Below are 25,012 nucleotides of genomic sequence, written 5' to 3'. Positions count from 1 at the left end.
ATACTAATAATAAAACCTGGCATTACAAAATAATGACTGCAAAAATTACACCACCAAATTTATTACATAAACTTACCTTTCAATAAATAAACAGCAAAATAATAGTTATTAAAAAGCAAAGAAATTATGTATATGAAATAATAAATAAACTTTGATACTTGCCCAACTCATGCTTTGTATTATTGAAGCATAACGTTTACATTGATGATAACAATACTAGTTAATAATAATTCTAATTAAATAGCATTAATCAAGAAGCTGCCATATTAGTCGGTAGGCATAATATTCTTGTCGATGTTACAAGCTTACACACCATTCTTAACATAATTTTATCAACATTTTATACAATTATAGTAATATATTATTATATTATAGTAATTCTAATCAGTATTATATTATATTTTTGCAAATATTTGATCAGTATTATTATTTATGTTGAATTCTCTTTCCTATTTTTATTTTTATAAAAATACAAATAGGTATATTTTAGTTTAGTCATGTTGACTGGCCAAAATTGTATAAACGTTTTAATTTTTTACAATAAAAATAATCATGTTTTTTATGTAATATGGAAAGGCAAAGAACGCCTTGCCATGGAATCCATTGTAATAATGCTCATGGTATTAATTTTATTATGTATTGCCTTTCCTAAGGCTTGTTAAGCCTCCATACTCTGTAATTTTACTACTATAATTTACTCTTCAAACTGAAACAGCCCTACAAGCAGTTTTTTGGCGGGAAAATGAGTGGGATGGATTTATTTAAGTAGACGATATTAATAGAAAATCTGCTCGTAAACAATAAATGTACAGGAAAAAAAATTAAAAAGTAAAACAATCTTGTTTCCTTAATTTTAGTTATTTGTAGAGCAATTACAAAATTTCATTTAACTACATTAACTGTTGTACAATGTACCTGAGTTTAGTAATAACGATGATCATCAAAAGCGATTCAATAATGTTAGTGCGATGCAATTATAATATAATTAAAATACAATTAATATACCTTGAATTTGTGAGGGTTTCCTAGGTTTTCGTTTGGCTGAAATGGTTAATTGCTCTTCCTCAAATGTATCGTCATTTATCTTTTTAGGTTTCAGTTCTATACTAAGCTCTTCCACTTCACTGACCTCGTATGTAGGTTTTTTAGGCTTACGTTTGATACGGAATTCCACATTATCCTCTGACTCGGCTTCGCTTAAAATTATCTCTTCTGCTTGACTGTCATCCTCTATTTCTTGTGTCAATTGTATAGATGCCTCATCGGCAGCCTCTGATACAGTTACTTTCTTTTTCGGTTTGAGTTTTATTTTACTCGAAAGTGACAATTCTTCTTGTGTATATTGATCTGTTTGTGATTTCACATCAAACGTTACCTCTTCTTGATCATCAATTACATATTTAGGCTTCTTATCTAATTTAAGATTTACATCTTCAGTTATTTCTGATATTTCTTCAGTTCGTTTTGGTTTAGATATAGTTACGTTTGAAGTAATGTCTTCTGATGAAGTTTTCTTTACTTTTTTTGGTTTCTTTAATGGTACCATTATATTTGACGTTTCATCCTCTTCCTCAATTTCACTTTCTATTATTTCTACAATATCAGGTCCCTCGTTTTCTTCATAAAATTGAATAGATGTTTCATTGGCTTCTTCGTTGAAGGTAGGTTGCTTTTGTGGTTTTAATTTCACTTTACTAGACATTGATATTTCTTCTTCCGCATATGAATCTAATTGAATATTAAATTCCTGTTCAACATCTTCTTTTGTTTTAGTGCTTCTTGGTCTAAACGTAACATTTTCTGGCTCAGTTATTTCTGGCAATGTCACTGATGACTTTCGAAGTGGTTTTAACTTCTTTTTTATAGTTACTTCATCTACTAATTCTTCAGATTTTTTGACACTTGGACGCCTTGGCTTTATAGTAAATTGCTCAGGTTCTTCATCCTTGCTTTCTTCAACATCTTCCTTTGGCAATTCTTCTTGTTTTTTACTTTCTATGATATCCTCATATCCAAACAAGGGTTTTTCTAATTCTGTTTTTTCTATTTCAGGTAATTCGGGTTCTTTATATACTTTTTTCTTAATTTTTGCTGCCTCTTTCACGTTTCTTGACAATATTCCATTTTGTTTCACACTTCCTAAGAAGCTTATTACTGGTTGTATGATTTGAGGAGGCCAGTCTCTTATATATTTGATACGACTCTTTAACTGGAATTTTGGTAAAGTAACTACAGAACTTTCCTGTTTAGGTTTAGAGACAGTTTTCTTTAATTTAAGTTTAGTAAACTGGGGACCTTCGACACTTTCTGCGTGCTGTGGTTTACTTATTTCAAGAACTTTCCTTTCTATCTTAATTGGTGTTAGTTTAGGCTTAGGTTTTTTATCTTTTACAGTTGGAATTTCCTTAGGACCTTCTTCAGATATGGGTTTCTCTTCAGGCTTTTCTTCAGGCTTTTCTTCTGATTTTTCTATTTCAGGTTTTACAGTTTTCTTTTTTACTTTTTTAGGCTTTTCTTCAATTACAAGAGGTTCGGATACAATATCCTCCTTTGATATTAAATCTTCTTGAAGTTCTGTTATAACTTCAGTTTTTTCTTCAGTTTCCGGAGTTATATCTTCTTCAATTTGTGGTTTGATGTCTTTTGCAATAACTTTTTTCTTTATTTTCTTTACAGGTTTCGGTTTTTCTTCAATGATTTCAGCTTCTTTTTCCGGTTCCTTGTTTATAGATTCTTGTTCAATAATTTCCTGGTCTGGTTTTGAATCAATAATTTCTATAGGTTTTTCCGTATCCGTCTCTTCTTTTAATTCTTTTGGTATAGGTTTATCTTTTCGTTTTTTAGGTTTCTTTTCTATAACTTCAATTTTATCTTCGGGCTCAGGTTTAGATTCAATTTCTGAAGTAATGGGCTCTTCTTTATCAATTATTGGTTCATCTTTTTTATCAGTTGGTTTAGGTGTTTTCTTTATTACTTTTTTAACAATTTCCTTAGATTCCACTAAAGTTTCTTCGGGTTTAATATCTTGTACGTCAAGATTTACAATATCTTCACTTGTTTCTTCTTTTGTTTTTGGTTCTAATATTTTCTCTTCAGGTAAATCTTCAGTGACTGTTGGTTTTTTAGTTTTAGTTTTAGTAGTTTCTGTGGCTTCTGGTTGTAAAGGTTTATGAGGAATATCTGTAATATGTTTTTCTTCCGTGATGGGCTTGTCGTCCTTTTCGTCAACTTCTAATTTCGATTCCTCAGAGATAATTTCTTCTTTATCTGGAGAAAATTCAAATTGTTCTGGTTTCTCTAGTTCTGCTTTTTCGAATTCTGGCATAGATACTTTTATAGGTTTCTTTTTAATCTTCGCAGCTTCCTTAATGTTTCTAGATAATTCTCCATTTTGTCGAACGCTACCCAAAAAGCTAATAATAGGCTTTATATCTTGTGGTGGCCAGTCAGTAATATATTTGATACGACTTTTTAGCTGGAACTTGGGTAACGTAACTGTAGATTGTTCTTGTTTTGGTTTTGGTACTGGTTTCTTCAATTTTAATTTAGCAAACTGAGGTCTTTCTATATTTTCAGCATGTTGAGCTTCACTAATTTTCATTTTTTCAATTTTCATTGGTGTTAATTTCAGTTTCTTTGGTTCCTTCTTTTCTGTAATTTCATTTGATATAACTGGTTCTTTTTCATCTACTTTGTTACTTTCTGTTGTTTCTTCATCGTCACCTTTTGGCAAATCTTCTTTTCCTTTCTTTTTGATCTTCTTTGGCTTCTTTTCTTGAGGTTTTAGTTCGGTTGGTGCCTTCGGTGACTCTGTATCACTAGGTAAGTCTAAATGATCTGTAAATTACATAAATGTCATTATTGTGTATTTTATATTTTTACATCCGTATATATGTTACTTTCACTTCTGTAAAGTAAAAGATAGCGACATAAAAAAATATCTCTTATAATATATTACTTTCATATTTGTAAACCTAAATTGATTTGATCCATGATTTATTTAAGAATACAGATTTTATTGCTAAAATTAACTGAAAATAAACACAAAAAATAATTTTATTTTAAAAAGTATTTTGATATGTGTCTTATTATTTATATTTAATATGTAGTTCGTCCTTTTATACTTGAATATAGGAGTTTTGGGAGAAAATCAAACAATACACCTAATAATAAATAAATATATCTTGATCACCATTGTAAGTAAATAAAAATACTAAGCTTTTTATTTTATATTATTAATAAAAAAAAAATACTAAAAATATGAAATAAATAAATAAAAATAGCGTATTGTTTCCACTAAAGCATTCATTAAACTTTATTTTTTTACTTTTTGTTAAATTTAATATGGAAATATTTAACAAATAAATTAACCTAACGATCATTTAATAATAATAGTCTAAAGTCTTGTCGTTATATTAATAGTTTCAAGTAATATGCTAAAGATTAATAAAAGCAAAAATATTTTAATAACCGTTTGAGTAAACTTAATAAGATTTTTGTTCAAATATACGTAGATATCGGTACCTAGTTTTGTAACATTATTTGGGTATTATAAAACTAGGTTCCGAACAAAATAAAACCTATGGAATTCGAATCTTATATATAGTATATGAAACATTAAATAGGAGGCTTATTACAAACTTGACAGATTTAAGATACGTGATTACAAACCGGTTTCTCAGATTAAGGATATATTCTGTAATTTTAAGGGCGCCCAGGTTAATCTGTAAAACGATCACATATTAAGCACCCATAATAAGCCTCCAGCTATTAAACATATTTCTTTAATATTTATAATTTTTGCTTTCTACCTTTATTTTCTAAATAATTTAAATTACTTTAGAAAAAATTACAAATATTAAAGAAAGATTTATATTAGTATAAATTAGAATAATTAGTTTATCCTGTCTTCTATCGAATAATATTTGCTTCAAAGTTGATAGTTGTTTAGTATCCTATTTAGAATATTATAAATCATATTGTATTGTTGTTTATTTTTGTTAGTAGATTAGAAGTTGTTAACTTTAGTTTGATGTGTAATTTAGATAGTGTAATAGTGTTATTTGTTTACTGTCAGTAAAAGAAGTAGTGGTGTTGGTAGTTTTTTGTTACTTCGTTAACAAAAGTTACTTTATTAAATATTAAATTAGTCTATAACATGCAATTCTTCCAAAATGCTTTTCGATCCCTCTATATTTTCTAATAATAGAGAAATGAAATAATGATTTTTCGTCATTTTATCTGTTATATTATCTGTTATCTTCTTACATCGAATTTTTCATAATTTTATTTATTCATTTATTCATATACTTATGTACATTCACTTTTAATATAAATATTAGTTTGTAATTTATTTGTTGCATACTGTTTGTTTTTGTGTAATTTTTGTCTTTTCGGGGTATATACTCCTCAGAAGATAATAAATATCTTTTGCACACTTTCAGGTCATGTTCATTATATCCCTCTGTAAATATTAGAATAATTTTATTCATAATGTCTTTTATATTATGCAAGTATATAACAGATTTTTTATTTTTATTCTGTAGTAAATTGTTTCAATTTTGGGATCTTCTTTCTTTTTATTATGTTACGTGTATTTACACCTTTTTTTAGTTCTGATGATCTTTAGAATATACTTATTAGTAGTATACTATACTTATTATTAATAATGTATTCATGAAGTGCAACCATGTGTCTATTATTATCGTATAGAGTAGTTGTATTCTCATTTTTGTAATTTCCTCTTTTTGTAAGGTCTTTCTTCGTCGTTTTTATTTCTTCGACGTGAATGATTTCTACAGTTCAAGAGCAACGACTTAATCAAAACTATTGTACAATGTGGTTATAAAGTATGTTAATAAATATGTATCTTCATTGATGTTCTATGTAGTTTCAGTAGCGTAATCCATATGGACTAAAATTATTATCAACAATTTCTGTTTCTACATTAAGGCTTCCTTAATTATCTCTTTGTTAATAATCATTGTTATTGATTTATGCGTATTAATTTTCATTTTCATTTTTTATTTTTCATACTGATATAACAAACATATGAAGTAGTAATAGACCATTCTCCTCTCCGTACTATTCTTTCAATTTCTGTAATTTCCTTTTTAGGCTCTTTTTCATTTTTAAGTATATGTGTTGTTCAATAAGAATTTTTATAATTTCCAATTTAAACTAAGCGCATTACTAATAATTCTAGTAATTATTTTAACTAATACTTTTTAGTAATTATTTTCATCTGCTTAGTTCTATTAAGACTATTGGGTGTTTTATTACTCCTTGTTGTTTAGTTTATTCTTTGATAGTTTTATTTTTTTCGGTAACATTAACTCTCAGGATATGTTTTATCTTCTATTTCTGCTTATTTGTTGTTTGAATCATTTGAGTTTATATATATATTTGTTATTATACTTAAAATGGGAAACAAGCTCACAATATACCTGATAGAAAATGATAACCGTTACCTATAGACATGAACAGTACTGACATCATAGAATATACTGCGATGCCCAAGGTATTTCTAATGTGTAATTCTTGACATCTTTTATATTATACAATCAAACTGAAATTTTACTACCATATTTCACTTTTCAAACCGAAATATAACAATGAAAACACAGTTGTTTGTCGGCAAAAAAACGAAGGGAACAAAAAAAAATATTGTAATATCGATTTTTTTAACAAACTGATCCAGTGAAATTATGGTAATCTCTAAATTAATTAATAATTTTATTATTAATAATTCTAATTGTGGTGCATAGAAATAATATTATCCTTTTTTATCTTCATGTTCTGTAACTAGTGATGTAGTTTAAGTTTAGGTCAAACTTACTTTTTGATTATGCATGACACCTTTTTTTTTAGTTACGCCATCTAGAAATTTGTATTCGTTATTAAAGGTTTTTTTCTTGTACTTTTATTAGAGTTGCTCTCTTTCAAAATCTCATCTTACTTCTTTTTCATTCTCGTTTCTTTATCTAACGTCAAATTCTTTCTATAGTCTTCTTAATCCATCCTTTCTTTACTTTAATTTAGACAATTTTTTGTTATTTTCTTTACTTCAACCGAGTTGTTACTTCGTTTACGTAATATTGAAGAGTTACTCTTCAATATTACAAGTATGTACAAAAATAAAAGTTTTTGTTTTTTTTTTTTCTAAACATACACAATTTATATTTATATCCCTTATTGTATTCCTGTTGTTTCTATATGTCAGAGTTTCTTTTTGTTAGTAACTTTACTTTCTTTTATATAGTAATTCTTTCGTTTTGTCTCCTATAATGAAGGTCTTTCATTTGTCTTCATTTGGAGAATCTTTTTTTATTAGTAACGAATATTATTGTTAAATATTGCACGTGACAGACATTATTCTGTCAGCTTAAATAATTGTGATTATACATAAAAAGTATTTAAAAAAGATACTGTTTTTTGTTTCACTATTCCTATATCCTAAACATCCATATTATGAGTACAAACAATCTATAATTACAATTGCATCATATTCAAGTTATACTTGTCCGAGTGTGTCCAAACGTCTTGTATGGAAATAAACCGTATAATTTACGTTTGTACGGTTGTAGTATACCTTTAGTAACTTTTTAATTTCAATGTAAATATTTTGTTAGAGTGTACAATTATACACTCTTGTCAATACAAGATAACATAAGAGAACAATTTCTCTTATGTTTTCACAGTAATGATTTCACTACGTTGTAAATATTCTACTATGTATTCATAATCTACAATGTATATTGTGTATAAAGTACAATATGTAATGTATTTTGCAAAAGTTAAGGTATCGACATTAATTTTACAGTATAAACATATTGATAATTTTGCGTATTGTGAACTAAATGTGACATCATGTATGAATACAAAAATTTTACAACTTTTTTGTGTATTACTAGTTTTTAATATGTCGTGTGAAACTTGTGAGTATAGATTCACTACTGTTTTTATGTATTATTATGTGTATTTAAAATAAATAATCATTTTAGAAGATTCAACTATGTCGAAATGCTTCAGAATTTTCAACTATTCCCAAAGAAATGATTAAAAGCGGAAAAACAAATGCGTGTTGCAGTTGTGTCAAAAAATATTAGTGATTTGTGTTAAATTGTGTATAAGTCTAAAATTTTGTTTATAATATATAATAATGTAAAAGGTGTATATTTTATGTATCTTAAAAACTATTTTGTTTTTAAAAATACGTTTAACTGCTACTTTTTTCTTCTTACCCTCTCGAATTTCCACATGTTCTGCAGGCTCTTCCAATTTAACGTCACTTTCTGCTAAAACTTCTTCAGGTATTTCTTCATTACTAACTGTTATTGTGGTAACCGGACTTTGGCCTTCAATTTCAGTTTTCGTAATTTCTGTGATTTCTTCACGTGGACCTTTTTTCTTCTTAATTACTCTTTTTGTAGTTTTTACTGGCTTAACTTCACCAGTTTCAGTTCGTACTTGTGTAATTTCAACTTTTTCAGGAATTTCTTCTACGACCTCTGCCTTATCAGTTTTATATAATTCCTCTGGAAACACTGAACTATCTTCATCAACGATATCCTCTACGGTGTGTATAGTTATTAGAGGTTCTTTGTTATCCTCCTCTTCTGTGGTGATTTCAGTTGTTTCAACTTTGGGCCCTACTTTCTTTTTGATTACGCGTTTTGTAACTTTTTTAGATTTGGGTGTACCATCTGAAGATTCAATTGCTTCAATAGTAGTTTCTTCAGGAAATTCTATCGCTTCTATTGTTTCTGATACTTCTTTCTCTTCTGGAACTTCTTGTGTAACAACATTCACAGTGGTAATCGGCATTTCATCATCAGTCTTTACGGTAGTGATCTCTGTAATTTCCTTTTTAGGGCCTTTATTTTTCATAATAACTCGTTTTGTTTTCTTAACTGATTTTATTTGTCCAGTTTCAGTACGAACTTGCGTTACTTCTACTTTCTCGGGAATTTCTTCTACGAAAACTGCTTTATCCGGTGTCTGTAAAGCATGTGTCAGTGGTGAAGTTGTATCTTCTATAATATCTTCTGTAGTATGTACGGTAACTATTGGTTGTTCATTATTTATGTTTTCACTAATTATTTCTGTAGTTTCTACCTTTGGGCCTTTGGTTTTTTTAATGATTCGTTTAGTGATAGTCTTCGATGTTGTTTTACCTTCAGGCGTTTTAGTTTCTTCGATAGTTATTTCCTCTGGAAGTTCAACAATTTTTATTGACTCGTCTTTCTTAGGCAAACTTTCTTCAAGAGATTTATCTTCTTTTTTAAGTGGTTTTTTAGTTACTTTGGCGGGTGTTGTGTTGTCTGAATGTATTTGTACTATGGATATTTCGACTTGATCAGGTGTCTCTTCAATGATATGTGCTTTCGTTGGTTTATGTGTAGTGATGAGTGGCAAAGTAGTGTCATCGAAGATGTCTTCTGTGGTGTGTATGAGTGACTCTTTAGTTGTCTGTTCTTCGCAAACAATTTTTGTGACCTCTTTTTCCGGCATTTGTTCGTGAATGCGTTTAGCAATTTTCTTCTTTACCAACTTACCTTCTGAAGTTTCTGGGACAAATTGAGAAGTATGCTCATCTTTCGGTTTTTCAGTCTCCATAATGTTCACTGTAGTTATAGGTATTTCTCCTTCCCGTTCAATGGTAGTGATTTCTGTAACTTCTTCTTTTGGACCCTTCTTCTTTTTGATGACTCGTTTTGTTGTTTTAATGGCTTTTGTTTCACCAGATTTAGTCTGAACGTGCGTAATTTTTACATCTTCGGGTACTTCTTCTACAATTTTAGCTGTATCAAGTTCATTTAATATTGTTTCAAAAGGTTCAATGCTCTCATCAATTATTTCTTCTGTTTTCTGTACCGAAATAATGGGTTGTTTTTCTTCTTCGTCATCTTGAGTGATAATTTGTGTCGTTTCAATTTTAGGACCTATTTTCTTTTTGATAATACGTTTAGTTACTTTCTTTTGTTTAATATCACCTTCAGGAGTTTTGTACTCTTCAACAAAAGTTTCTTCAGGTAACTCGATTGATTCTATTGGCTTTGTATCTTCTCTTGGAGTATCATCCTTCTCAGTCACATATACCGTAGTAATAGGTGATTCTCCATCTTGTTTCAGTGTTGTAATTTCGGTAACTTCTTCTTTAGGACCTTTCTTCTTTTTAATAATACGTTTTGTAGTCTTCACTGACTTTGTTTCACCGGCTTCTGTACGGATTTGCGTGACTTTAACTTCTTCAGGCACTTCGTCTATTATTCTAGCTGAATCTGGTTCATCTAATAGTCTTTCAAATGGCTCAGCAGCATCATCGATTATCTCTTCTATTTTATGTACTGAAACAATGGGAGCTTCAGTACCATCTTTTTGTTCTGTAACAATTTGTGTAGTTTCCAGTTTGGGTCCTACTTTCTTTTTAATAGTGCGTTTAGTCACCTTCTTTTGCTTAGTTTCACCTTCTGGAGTTATATATGGTTCTATAATGATTTCTTCTGGGAGTTCTATTATATCTGTTCGCTTAATATTTTCTTCAGGGGTTTCATCCTTTTCAGTAATATCCTCTATTGTGACAGGCTTATCATCTTCTGCTTCCGCTACAGTAATTTCAGTAACTTTTTCCTTTGGCTCCTTCTTTTTCTTGATAATTCGCCTTGTTGTTTTGGTAGTCTTTGATTGATCTATTAGCGGATGCACTTGCGTAATTTTGAGATCTTCTGGTACATCTTTAATAGTCTTAGCTACGTCAAATGTTTCAACCAATTGCTCCAGTGGGATAGCAGCATCTTCTAATATATCTTCTGTGCGTAGTACAGAAATAACTGGTTCCTTACTTTCATCATCATGTTCTGTGATTATTTGCGTTGTTTCAAGTTTAGGACCAACTTTCTTTTTGATTACACGTTTCACAGTTTTCTTTTGTTTAATCACACCTTCCGGAGATTGAAATTCTTCAATAACAGTCTGTTCTGGTAGTTCAATAATTTCTGTCGGAGTGGAGTCCTCTTTAGGAGTCTCGTCTTTCTCGGTTACACTTACCGTAGTAACTGGAACATCTCCGTCTGCATGGATGGTTACAATTTCAGTTACAATTTCTTTTGGTCCTTTCTTTTTCTTGATTACGCGTTTAATAGTTTTTACAGACTTAATCTCTCCTGTTTCTGTTCGTACTTGCTCAACTTTTACATCCTCGGGCACTTCCTCTACAATCCTGGCTTCATCAGGTTCGCTTAACATTTGTTCTAACGGGACTGTTGCGTCCTCTACAATTTCTTCAGTCTTATGTACACAAATAGTCGGTTCTTTAGCCTCGTCGTCATGTTCAGTAACAATTTCTGTTGTTTCTACTTTAGGTCCCAGTTTTTTCTTAATTGTGCGCTTAATTACTTTCTTCTGCTTAGTAATTCCATCCGGAGTTTTGTATTCTTCAACAGAGATTTCCTCTGGTAATTCAACGATCTGTGTTGGAATCGTATCTTCTCTAGGAAAATCTTCCTTTTCAGTTACGAATACAGTTGTAACAGGCTTTTCTCCTTCTGTTTCAATAGTAGTAATTTCAGTAGTTTCTTCCTTTGGTCCTTTCTTCTTCTTGAGTACACGTTTAGTAGTTTTCACTGACTTCGTTTCACCGGTTTCTGTTCTTACTTGTGTAACTTTGACGTCTTCAGGAATTTCTTCCACGATTCTAGCTTTATCAGGTTCAACTAATATTCTTTCGAATGGTGTAGTAATATCGTCAATAATTTCTTCCGTTTTGTGTACCGAAATGATAGGTTCCTCATTATCATCGCATTCCTCGGTAACTATTTGTGTTGTTTCGATTTTAGGACCCTTTTTCTTTTTAATTGTACGTTTAGTTACTTTCTTATGTTTAGTTTCACCTTCTGGTGTATTATATTCTTCCACAGAGGTCTCTTCTGGCAATTCTATTGTCTCTGTTGGTTTTTGATCCTCTATCTCCGTAACATGTACAGTAGTTATTGGTGATTCGCCATCTTTTTCAATAGTAGTAATTTCAGTAACCTCTTCCTTGGGTCCCTTTTTCTTTTTGATTACCCGCTTTGTAGTTTTCACCGATTTAGTTTCACCGAATTTCGTCTTTACTTGTGTAACTTGAACTTCTTCGGGCACTTCTTCGACAACTTTAACCTCGTGGGGCAGATCCAATAATGTCTCAAGTGGTTTTGTTATATCATCTAAGATTTCTTCAGTTTTGTGAACAGATATTACTGGTTCTTGTGTTTCGTCTTCTTGTTCTGTGAAGATGTTTGTTGTTTCCACTTTAGGACCCACTTTTTTCTTTATTGTTCGTTTTGTAACTTTCTTAAGCTTAGTAGTACCTTCAGGTGTTGTAAATTCTTCCACGGTTATTTCCTCTGGTAGCTCAAAGGTATCTACCATTGCTTTTACTTCTGGAAGTGTATCATCTTTATCGGTGACTGTGACAGTGGTGACTGGAGTGTCTCCTTCTTTTTCTACAGTAGTAATAATAGTTATTTCTTCCTTCGGTCCTTTCTTTTTCTTAATAACTCGTTTTGTGGTTTTTATAGATTTAGTTTCACCTGTTTCTGTACGCACTCGGGTAACTTTTACCTCTTCAGGTACTTCTTCGATTATTCTAGCTTTGTCAGTATCATATGGTGCGACTGCGAGTGGTGTAGTAACATCATCTAATACTTCCTCTGTTTTATGTACAGAAATAATTGGTTCTTTCATTTCGTCTTCTTGTTCAGAGAGAATCTGAGTTGTTTCGATTTTAGGACCGACTTTCTTTTTGATAGTACGCTTGGTTATCTTCTTCTGTTTAATCATGCCCTCCGGAGTTTTCGTTTCTTCAACATAAGTTTCTTCCGGTAGTTCAATCGTTTCTATCGGCGTTATCGGTACGTCATCTTTTTCTGTCACACTAACAGTTGTTATTGGGGCCTCATCTTCTTTTTCAATAGTCGTTATCTCGGTTATTTCTTGCTTGGGTCCTTTTTTCTTCTTTATTACTCTTCTGGTTGTTTTAATGGTTTTAATGTCACCTTCTTCAGTACGCACTTGGGTAACTTGGACGGTTTCTGGAATCTCTTCGAATACTTTAGCTGAGTCTACTGTTTCTGATATAGTGAATGGTATAGTTTCTTCCTCAACAAGTTCCTCCATCTTACTTACAGAAATGATTGGTTCCTCGTTTCCTTGTTGTTCAGTGAGGATCTCTGTTGTTTCCAATTTAGGCCCGACTTTCTTTTTAATGACTCGTTTCGAAATTTTCTTCGTTTTAAGTTTGCTCTTTGCCTTTTCATCTTCAGTTAATAGAGTTTCATCAGCAAGATCTGTATTATGTTGTGATATTTCCTCAGCAGGTTTTGAAACCATAACATTAACATCGTCTGATGGTAATTTTGTTATGTATTTACCACATCTTGATGTGGATTTTATAGTAATACTTTCTGATTTGTTTGGCGTTTCAATAATTTGATTAAATGGGACTTGAACCTGTGTTGCGTGTATTTTAAGAGAGGTCTCTTCAGTAATGTGTGCTTTGACTGGTAAGAATGAAGTGTTTTCAAACGGTGTAATAGTGTCTGAATCATAATCTTCTATTGTGTGTACATATGTATTAAATTGAGTTTCGTCCTCGTTTGCAGGAGTTTTATGTGTCAAATCGGTATTCAACCCTACTTTGGCTTTGGGGTGTTTATAGTGTATCTTTGGTTTGTTATTAAATTTGGCTTCTGTATTTTGTGATATTTTGGTTTTTGGTGAATTGATGTCTTCGTTTATGATTATAGTTTTATTTGTTGATGTATCATATTCTGAATATTGAATATGGAGAGTTTCTAATGATTCGTGTAAAATTTTTGCCTTTTCCTTTACAGGAATTTTGTGTTCTAGTTGTCCTAAAATGTCATCTGGAATTTCTTCTATTGTATAAGCTTGTGTATATTGTTGATTGTCTTGTACGTTGGTAGTGGGTTGAGTTTCATGTGTTTTAGGAGATATTTTGTTTTTGTTAATAGATATTTTCTTCGTCTTACCCTCTCGAATTTCCACATGTTCTGCAGGCTCTTCCAATTTAACGTCACTTTCTGCTAAAACTTCTTCAGGTATTTCTTCATTACTAACTGTTATTGTGGTAACCGGACTTTGGCCTTCAATTTCAGTTTTCGTAATTTCTGTGATTTCTTCACGTGGACCTTTTTTCTTCTTAATTACTCTTTTTGTAGTTTTTACTGGCTTAACTTCACCAGTTTCAGTTCGTACTTGTGTAATTTCAACTTTTTCAGGAATTTCTTCTACGACCTCTGCCTTATCAGTTTTATATAATTCCTCTGGAAACACTGAACTATCTTCATCAACGATATCCTCTACGGTGTGTATAGTTATTAGAGGTTCTTTGTTATCCTCCTCTTCTGTGGTGATTTCAGTTGTTTCAACTTTGGGCCCTACTTTCTTTTTGATTACGCGTTTTGTAACTTTTTTAGATTTGGGTGTACCATCTGAAGATTCAATTGCTTCAATAGTAGTTTCTTCAGGAAATTCTATCGCTTCTATTGTTTCTGATACTTCTTTCTCTTCTGGAACTTCTTGTGTAACAACATTCACAGTGGTAATCGGCATTTCATCATCAGTCTTTACGGTAGTGATCTCTGTAATTTCCTTTTTAGGGCCTTTATTTTTCATAATAACTCGTTTTGTTTTCTTAACTGATTTTATTTGTCCAGTTTCAGTACGAACTTGCGTTACTTCTACTTTCTCGGGAATTTCTTCTACGAAAACTGCTTTATCCGGTGTCTGTAAAGCATGTGTCAGTGGTGAAGTTGTATCTTCTATAATATCTTCTGTAGTATGTACGGTAACTATTGGTTGTTCATTATTTATGTTTTCACTAATTATTTCTGTAGTTTCTACCTTTGGGCCTTTGGTTTTTTTAATGATTCGTTTAGTGATAGTCTTCGATGTTGTTTTACCTTCAGGCGTTTTAGTTTCTTCGATAGTTATTTCCTCTGGAAGTTCAACAATTTTTATTGACTCGTCTTTCTTAGGCAAACTTTCTTCAAGAGATTTATCTTCTTTTTTAAGTGGTTTTTTAGTTACTTTGGCGGGTGTTGTGTTGTCTGAATGTATTTGTACTATGGATATTTCGACTTGATCAGGTGTCTCTTCAATGATATGTGCTTTCGTTGGTTTATGTGTAGTGATGAGTGGCAAAGTAGTGTCATCGAAGATGTCTTCTGTGGTGTGTATGAGTGACTCTTTAGTTGTCTGTTCTTCGCAAACAATTTTTGTGACCTCTTTTTCCGGCATTTGTTCGTGAATGCGTTTAGCAATTTTCTTCTTTACCAACTTACCTTCTGAAGTTTCTGGGACAAATTGAGAAGTATGCTCATCTTTCGGTTTTTCAGTCTCCATAATGTTCACTGTAGTTATAGGTATTTCTCCTTCCCGTTCAATGGTAGTGATTTCTGTAACTTCTTCTTTTGGACCCTTCTTCTTTTTGATGACTCGTTTTGTTGTTTTAATGGCTTTTGTTTCACCAGATTTAGTCTGAACGTGCGTAATTTTTACATCTTCGGGTACTTCTTCTACAATTTTAGCTGTATCAAGTTCATTTAATATTGTTTCAAAAGGTTCAATGCTCTCATCAATTATTTCTTCTGTTTTCTGTACCGAAATAATGGGTTGTTTTTCTTCTTCGTCATCTTGAGTGATAATTTGTGTCGTTTCAATTTTAGGACCTATTTTCTTTTTGATAATACGTTTAGTTACTTTCTTTTGTTTAATATCACCTTCAGGAGTTTTGTACTCTTCAACAAAAGTTTCTTCAGGTAACTCGATTGATTCTATTGGCTTTGTATCTTCTCTTGGAGTATCATCCTTCTCAGTCACATATACCGTAGTAATAGGTGATTCTCCATCTTGTTTCAGTGTTGTAATTTCGGTAACTTCTTCTTTAGGACCTTTCTTCTTTTTAATAATACGTTTTGTAGTCTTCACTGACTTTGTTTCACCGGCTTCTGTACGGATTTGCGTGACTTTAACTTCTTCAGGCACTTCGTCTATTATTCTAGCTGAATCTGGTTCATCTAATAGTCTTTCAAATGGCTCAGCAGCATCATCGATTATCTCTTCTATTTTATGTACTGAAACAATGGGAGCTTCAGTACCATCTTTTTGTTCTGTAACAATTTGTGTAGTTTCCAGTTTGGGTCCTACTTTCTTTTTAATAGTGCGTTTAGTCACCTTCTTTTGCTTAGTTTCACCTTCTGGAGTTATATATGGTTCTATAATGATTTCTTCTGGGAGTTCTATTATATCTGTTCGCTTAATATTTTCTTCAGGGGTTTCATCCTTTTCAGTAATATCCTCTATTGTGACAGGCTTATCATCTTCTGCTTCCGCTACAGTAATTTCAGTAACTTTTTCCTTTGGCTCCTTCTTTTTCTTGATAATTCGCCTTGTTGTTTTGGTAGTCTTTGATTGATCTATTAGCGGATGCACTTGCGTAATTTTGAGATCTTCTGGTACATCTTTAATAGTCTTAGCTACGTCAAATGTTTCAACCAATTGCTCCAGTGGGATAGCAGCATCTTCTAATATATCTTCTGTGCGTAGTACAGAAATAACTGGTTCCTTACTTTCATCATCATGTTCTGTGATTATTTGCGTTGTTTCAAGTTTAGGACCAACTTTCTTTTTGATTACACGTTTCACAGTTTTCTTTTGTTTAATCACACCTTCCGGAGATTGAAATTCTTCAATAACAGTCTGTTCTGGTAGTTCAATAATTTCTGTCGGAGTGGAGTCCTCTTTAGGAGTCTCGTCTTTCTCGGTTACACTTACCGTAGTAACTGGAACATCTCCGTCTGCATGGATGGTTACAATTTCAGTTACAATTTCTTTTGGTCCTTTCTTTTTCTTGATTACGCGTTTAATAGTTTTTACAGACTTAATCTCTCCTGTTTCTGTTCGTACTTGCTCAACTTTTACATCCTCGGGCACTTCCTCTACAATCCTGGCTTCATCAGGTTCGCTTAACATTTGTTCTAACGGGACTGTTGCGTCCTCTACAATTTCTTCAGTCTTATGTACACAAATAGTCGGTTCTTTAGCCTCGTCGTCATGTTCAGTAACAATTTCTGTTGTTTCTACTTTAGGTCCCAGTTTTTTCTTAATTGTGCGCTTAATTACTTTCTTCTGCTTAGTAATTCCATCCGGAGTTTTGTATTCTTCAACAGAGATTTCCTCTGGTAATTCAACGATCTGTGTTGGAATCGTATCTTCTCTAGGAAAATCTTCCTTTTCAGTTACGAATACAGTTGTAACAGGCTTTTCTCCTTCTGTTTCAATAGTAGTAATTTCAGTAGTTTCTTCCTTTGGTCCTTTCTTCTTCTTGAGTACACGTTTAGTAGTTTTCACTGACTTTGTTTCACCGGTTTCTGTTCTTACTTGTGTAACTTTGACGTCTTCAGGAATTTCTTCCACGATTCTAGCTTTATCAGGTTCAACTAATATTCTTTCGAATGGTGTAGTAATATCGTCAATAATTTCTTCCGTTTTGTGTACCGAAATGATAGGTTCCTCATTATCATCGCATTCCTCGGTAACTATTTGTGTTGTTTCGATTTTAGGACCCTTTTTCTTTTTAATTGTACGTTTAGTTACTTTCTTATGTTTAGTTTCACCTTCTGGTGTATTATATTCTTCCACAGAGGTCTCTTCTGGCAATTCTATTGTCTCTGTTGGTTTTTGATCCTCTATCTCCGTAACATGTACAGTAGTTATTGGTGATTCGCCATCTTTTTCAATAGTAGTAATTTCAGTAACCTCTTCCTTGGGTCCCTTTTTCTTTTTGATTACCCGCTTTGTAGTTTTCACCGATTTAGTTTCACCGAATTTCGTCTTTACTTGTGTAACTTGAACTTCTTCGGGCACTTCTTCGACAACTTTAACCTCGTGGGGCAGATCCAATAATGTCTCAAGTGGTTTTGTTATATCATCTAAGATTTCTTCAGTTTTGTGAACAGATATTACTGGTTCTTGTGTTTCGTCTTCTTGTTCTGTGAAGATGTTTGTTGTTTCCACTTTAGGACCCACTTTTTTCTTTATTGTTCGTTTTGTAACTTTCTTAAGCTTAGTAGTACCTTCAGGTGTTGTAAATTCTTCCACGGTTATTTCCTCTGGTAGCTCAAAGGTATCTACCATTGCTTTTACTTCTGGAAGTGTATCATCTTTATCGGTGACTGTGACAGTGGTGACTGGAGTGTCTCCTTCTTTTTCTACAGTAGTAATAATAGTTATTTCTTCCTTCGGTCCTTTCTTTTTCTTAATAACTCGTTTTGTGGTTTTTATAGATTTAGTTTCACCTGTTTCTGTACGCACTCGGGTAACTTTTACCTCTTCAGGTACTTCTTCGATTATTCTAGCTTTGTCAGTATCATATGGTGCGACTGCGAGTGGTGTAGTAACATCATCTAATACTTCCTCTGTTTTATGTACAGAAATAATTGGTTCTTTCATTTCGTCTTCTTGTTCAGAGAGAATCTGAGTTGTTTCGATTTTAGGACCGACTTTCTTTTTGATAGTACGCTTGGTTATCTTCTTCTGTTTAATCATGCCCTCCGGAGTTTTCGTTTCTTCAACATAAGTTTCTTCCGGTAGTTCAATCGTTTCTATCGGCGTTATCGGTACGTCATCTTTTTCTGTCACACTAACAGTTGTTATTGGGGCCTCATCTTCTTTTTCAATAGTCGTTATCTCGGTTATTTCTTGCTTGGGTCCTTTTTTCTTCTTTATTACTCTTCTGGTTGTTTTAATGGTTTTAATGTCACCTTCTTCAGTACGCACTTGGGTAACTTGGACGGTTTCTGGAATCTCTTCGAATACTTTAGCTGAGTCTACTGTTTCTGATATAGTGAATGGTATAGTTTCTTCCTCAACAAGTTCCTCCATCTTACTTACAGAAATGATTGGTTCCTCGTTTCCTTGTTGTTCAGTGAGGATCTCTGTTGTTTCCAATTTAGGCCCGACTTTCTTTTTAATGACTCGTTTCGAAATTTTCTTCGTTTTAAATTTGCCCTCTGGTGTTTTTATTTCTGTAATTATTGTTTCTTCCGGCAGTTCAATAATGTTTATTGGTTCTTCTTTTGTATCTTCAGGAAGTTTTTCTTCTGTAACGCTTACAATTGTTATTGGACTTTCTCCTTCTTTTTCCGTTGTAATTATCTCCGTTACTTCTTTTGCAGTACCTTTTTTCTTCTTTATTACTCTCTTCGTTGTTTTTACTTCTTTAATATCGCCTGTCTCTGTCTTTATTTGAGTTATATTAACTGTTTCAGGAGTTTCTTCAACAACTAATGTCTTTAATGGTTCTTGTGTATCTATTAAATCTTGCAATGTGTCATCTGTGTTTTCTTCTGTTTTGTGTACTGATATGACTGGATGATTGTCATCGTCTTGTTCAGTAGTGATTTCAGTTACCTCTGTTTTTGGACCTACTTTCTTTTTAATGATACGTTTTGTAATTTTCTTTTGTTTTACTTTTCCATCTGGTGTTTCTGACATTTGAAGTATTATTTGTTCAGGTAATTCGATTGTCTCTGTTGGTTTTATTTCTTCAATTTGTAATGATTCTGTTTTGTCTGTATGTATATTTTTAGTGTCATCTGTTTTCTCGTCGAGTAGTGAAGATATTTTAGGTGTTGTGTCGTCTTGGTCTGAAGTATGTTCTGCTATCGATTGTATTTTCTTTTTTGTTGTGCGTTTTGTTACCTTTGTTTTTCTAGACTTACCTTCTGGTGCTATTATTTCCTCAGCCATTACTTCGTCAGGTACATCTGTTTCTAAAATATCTGTAATTGCTTCAATGTCAGGTTTCTGTTTTGTAACTGCTTCTTCTATAATATCACTAATGTCTGATATCGTTGATGTGTCTGCTAATTTTTCTTCTCCTTTCTTTTTTCTATCCCGTTTGATCGATTTTTTACGTTTGTCACTGATTTCTTTTACGTCTTCGGGTACCAATGTTTCTTCTACTGGTTTTTCAGATACTGTCACTATTGATATCGGTGCCTGATCATCCTTCTCCACGGTCGTTATTTCAGTAATTTCTTCTTTGCCATCTTTTTTCTTTTTTATAGTTCTTTTAGAAGTTTTAATCTTTTTCACATCGCCACTCTCTGTCTTAACTTGAGTTATTTCAATTTTCTCTGGCTGCTCTTCTATAACTTGCGCTTTTTCTGGTTCATATTTAAGTACGAAGTCCGTAGTTGAGTCATCAGATATTTCTTCAGTCTTATGTACATAAACTACTGGTTGCTTATCGTCTTCTTGCTCAGTTGTTATCTCCGTGGTTTCTATTTTTGGTCCTTTCTTCTTTTTAATTATCCTCTTTATGGTTTTCTTTTGTTTTGTACTTCCATCTGGTCCTTTCTTTTCCTCTACTACTATTTCTTCAGGCAATTCTATTACTTCTTCTGTTTCTGTGACTTCTACCATTTCAGGCACTGATTCTTTTATTGTCACTGTTGTAACCGGTGCTTCTCCATCTTCTTGAATTGTTGTTATTTCCGTAATTTCATTCGCGTCGCCTTTTTTCTTTTTAATAATTCTTTTCGACGTTTTTATATCTTTTGTTTTACCAGTTTCTGTGCGAACTCGAATAATCTCAACCTGTTCTGGAGATTCTTCAATGATTTGTGCTACTTCAGGTTTATATGTGACTGCAAAGTCGTCGAGTGTCTCATCTACTACTTCTTCTGTCTTACTTACAGAGACAATCGGCTCTTTGTTATCTTCTTCTTCCGTGGCTATTTCTGTAGTTTCTACTTTGGAACCCACTTTCTTTTTGATTACACGTTTGGTGATTTTCTTTTTCTTTGTCCCTTCTGGTGTCTTATACTCTTCTACAACAGTTTCTTCAGGTAGCTCTATAATTTTCACTGCAGGTATTTCATCTTCTTCTGTCATTTCTTCTATTTGAACTTGAGATGGTAGTTTTGGTATTGGCAAATGTTCTTCAGGCATCTCGATTGTACTTTTTTCTGAATCGTCGACAACAGTCTCATCTCCTTCGTATTCTTCAATATTAACTTCGTGGAGTACTTTTTGTTGCGGTTGTTTCTTATCGTCGTCATCGAGACTTTCTTCAATAACAATATCACCTTCATCAACGTCTTTGCCACCTTTCTTTTTAATTTTTCTTAATATTGTGCGCTTGGTTTTTATTTGTATCGGTTCTCCGCTTCCTGGAGCTTGTACAAATTTGGTTACAATCTCTTCAGTTTCTTCAGTGTCAGATGATTTTGGTGAAACCGGTGTAACTTTTGATATTTCTGAAAAAGTATGTTATGTTTTAGTGTTTGCATTGAAATATAATGACAAGATAAAATATGAATGAATATATGCTTATGTATAATGAGGAGTGCATTAGTGATAGTGCTATTGTATATGCGTTTTTAAATATTAATAATATTTTTTTTTATATGTGTGTTATAACAACAATTAAGTCATAATCGTTGTCAACGTTCTAATACAAATATCTTAACGGTAAAATTCTGAAATCTATTAAAGTGTATAGATATCTTTCTCTGTTTTGTTAGCGACACTGTCGTGAACATCCATAATTAAGATTTTATCTACGTGATATTTATTTTACAATAACAGGAACATTTACAGCTGGTTTGAGGAAGATATTCGACGAGGTACACATACATATAATAAAAATATAACTAAACGATGTCCGGATGATAACATAGAATATGGAAGATATTCAAGAAAAAATATATTAGAGATCTTAATAAGATCAATAAAAACCAAAACAATATTTTTTGGAAATTTTGTCTATATATATGTATGTTTGTTCTGGCATCACGCAACTACTGCACCAAATTGGTTATCACAATTATGTTCTTGAAGGTGTAACTTAAAATCTGGTGTATGTTTTATTTTAAAATGCCATTAAGAAATGGACTATTTTATTGAATTTTCTACCTCTGAAATCAATGAGTATGAAGTAGCGGACGGAAAGCTAGTTAGGAAAAATGTGATATATATAGTACAAATGTAAATACTTTTTGTAAGTGACCAAACATTGTTTAATTATAATAAATGTTTATTAAAAAACGTAGTTCATCATATTTGATGCTAATGTTATTTATCATACAATACTGTAAATGACAGCAATGAAAGTGCGGAAATGTTAAGATATTTTTGTTTTGAATAGCAATTTACAATTTTAACACTTTACAGATTATTTTCTGATTTTGACACTTGAATTAGTAAATATTGATTTGAGCAGTGATTACAGTAAGATAGTATGATAAAATTACAATATACAAAAGGATCTTATTAAAAATTTAGTTCGTGTCAAATCAAAAGCATAATTTATACGTTCTAAATTCAATATTCATTGACTTTTAATATATATTGTTTGGTATATTATTTAAATAAATAATAACAAATATTTCTAGGGTGCTGTATGCTGGTATCCAAACCGATCTCATCAGATAGACAGTCCTGTTCACCAGAAGGCATGCAGAGTCATTATACTCAGCGCAAGTCATGATGTAAATGAATTGCAGTCAACATATACTATATAATGTAAAATGTATAAGGTAAATTCATGTGTTTTTATTGCAATTAACAGCATGATAATAATATTATGTGACGGGAATGTGTCTAAAATTTAATTATCATAACTATGCAGCTGGAACTGCCACATTATTTTATTTCTTATTAACATACTCATAGTATATAATATACGTTATAGTACAACAATGTTCTTAATTTATAGTATCATAATATGTCCGAACTTGGACTTTTATAAAGGGAGCCGGAACTCTTATGGTATAATTGTTTAACAAGTTGCTAAGCTTTTATAATGATTGTGAGCAAATAAATCATGTACATAATAAACATGATGCACCCATGTTGCGTTTTACCTTTAAGTTTATTTTTGCAGACATTATTAGCTATAACATCCAAGTGGGACACATAAGTACACTGACGAATTCCTAATCGGTTATTGTAGATACAAGGCTAGCATCACGTACCTTTGATCACATAAGTATCCACCAACGCGAGAAGTCAACACATAGGTAGATAAATTGTTCATTTACCATTACCAGCACACAATGTTTGAACTTATAAAATTATGTGCCACAACGGTAAGACACACAACACAAAAGGTAAAAAATGTTTCAAATAAAGTAAAATAATAATAATATATGTACATACATATTGAAGCCTATGCTTATTCATTTAAAACGCCACTTCACCATTTGTCTTTATAAGAAAGCGTAAAATGAAGTTTTGCCATTCTTTCGTCGATCGAAATTCGGTACATAACGACCGAACAAATACCAGATGAGAGTGTTTCGCAGCGTTATGTATTATATTGATCGATATGTGGTGCAGTGTGAATAAAAGTTGCTAATTTTATGCAATTTTATGTGTTAGTATTCGGTCGTGGAAGATAGACAGTTAATAATCAACCTAATGTGGCGCTAGCCAAAGGTAATCATTTACAATAAGGCAATAATTTACAATAATAAGGTAAATAAACAGCTGTGAGTTATCCGAGCGACTACAATACGGGTATATAACAACGTTATAAATTACCCACATGGTTATAACAACACTACATAATTTCATTATCAATATCTCACTGGAGATAATCGGGTTACCGCTATTATAAAATTTTGAAAGCATTTTTAAGTCATTCGTGAATAACAGATACTATCAGAATTGCCTTCGGTAGTTTATTAAAATAAAAAAAATTATGAGTGTTAGAGTAGAGCCCCGGCTGATATATATATTAGAATAAATTAAATAGGATAAGATTTGTATCATTATATAGCATTACATTAAAAACTTTAAAGTGTAATGAAAACCTCTTGTTCTGTAGTTACCAAGTGCATAGTTATAAATTTAATTTTTGGATTATTCCAATATTGACTGATGTTGATGATTAATGATCACGCAAATTAAAAATGATGATGATAGCGACTGGCGTTGTATAGTAAACGTAACTCAACAATTCGTATCACTAGTGAAGCACAAATTATTATGAACTAGGTATTTTGTCTTTTGAAATTATGGTATTTGTATATATAGTATAAATATGGTATACATAGACATTGTAATGTATTCAGGTAGGTATAGGAAATTAGTTTGAGATTGAAAATAAATTGTGTAGGATTCGTCACACCTGATTCATGTTTTTGGATACATTAAAGAACGTCCTTAAATACACGTCAAGTAAAATTATAACATATATGAAAAATAAAATTCTGTTTATGGTAAATGTAATATGAGTAAGTACTATAATGACTCAATTTTTTACACTTATATAAACTAGGAATTATGATACATATGCTTTGTCTTTAGACGTGACAATGTAAATTTATCAACGTTAGGTACGTGAGAATCAACGAGTTTGTGAAACAGTAAATGGTAGATGTTCAAAATGCGCTAGATAACAGGTTAGACATCGCTGTTCCTCCTTCAATACTCTACAAGAAGATTAATAACTGAAAGATGAAAGTTAATAAAATCGTTTCGAAGACGTTCCGTTAGCATAATATTTTCAATAACACGCATTGGACACATTTGAATAACACATATTTTAGACTTTAACGTTTAGATAGATACAATAATGGAAGGAAACTTGGCAGTAAAATTCTATATCAGGGTAGTCCAATAGATCGTCTGTGTTCAGTGCAAATAGCGTAATATAGATTGCATTTGAACGTTAAAAAGAACGAAAATGGCTTTCATAAACAAAAGTAACACCTATTTGATGATGATGAGTTATTATGATAGTGATGATGATGATATTAAGATATATTAAATCAGTTAAAGACTGATTATCAAGCTATATTTTAATTATAACGATTATTTTATTTTTTTCACGTACTGAATATCATAAAATATGTGTGATAAATATCACGGTAAAAGTTTTGATAACATGACATTCTCCGCAGAGGCAACAAAAGTGTAATGGATCTAGTACGAT

The 25,012-nt window shown here is 31.8% G+C and overlaps 1 protein-coding gene across 13 annotated transcripts in view; it reads right to left on the bottom strand.

Annotated features, from left to right (window-relative positions):
- LOC113518820 (titin) overlaps positions 1 to 25,012 on the bottom strand; it is a 121,907-nt gene that overhangs the window by 9,638 nt on the left and 87,257 nt on the right. For 9 of the 13 annotated variants that reach the window (XM_052895390.1, XM_052895393.1, XM_052895394.1 and 6 more), the window contains 2 exons: positions 8,244 to 21,329; positions 1,006 to 3,837 (listed from right to left, as the gene is read on the bottom strand). In XM_052895390.1, coding sequence (XP_052751350.1) covers positions 1,006 to 3,837; positions 8,244 to 21,329 — 15,918 coding nt within the window. The remainder of the gene's footprint in view (positions 1 to 1,005; positions 3,838 to 8,243; positions 21,330 to 25,012) is intronic. The other 4 variants (XM_052895401.1, XM_052895402.1, XM_052895392.1 and 1 more) reach the window with 3 other exon arrangements.

This window comes from Galleria mellonella, unplaced genomic scaffold (genome assembly GCF_026898425.1).
Source record: "Galleria mellonella isolate WM207_F2 unplaced genomic scaffold, CSIRO_AGI_GalMel_v1 utg28, whole genome shotgun sequence".
Classification (NCBI taxonomy): Eukaryota; Metazoa; Arthropoda; class Insecta; order Lepidoptera; family Pyralidae; genus Galleria; species Galleria mellonella.
This window is presented reverse-complemented; position numbering and strand designations above follow the sequence as displayed.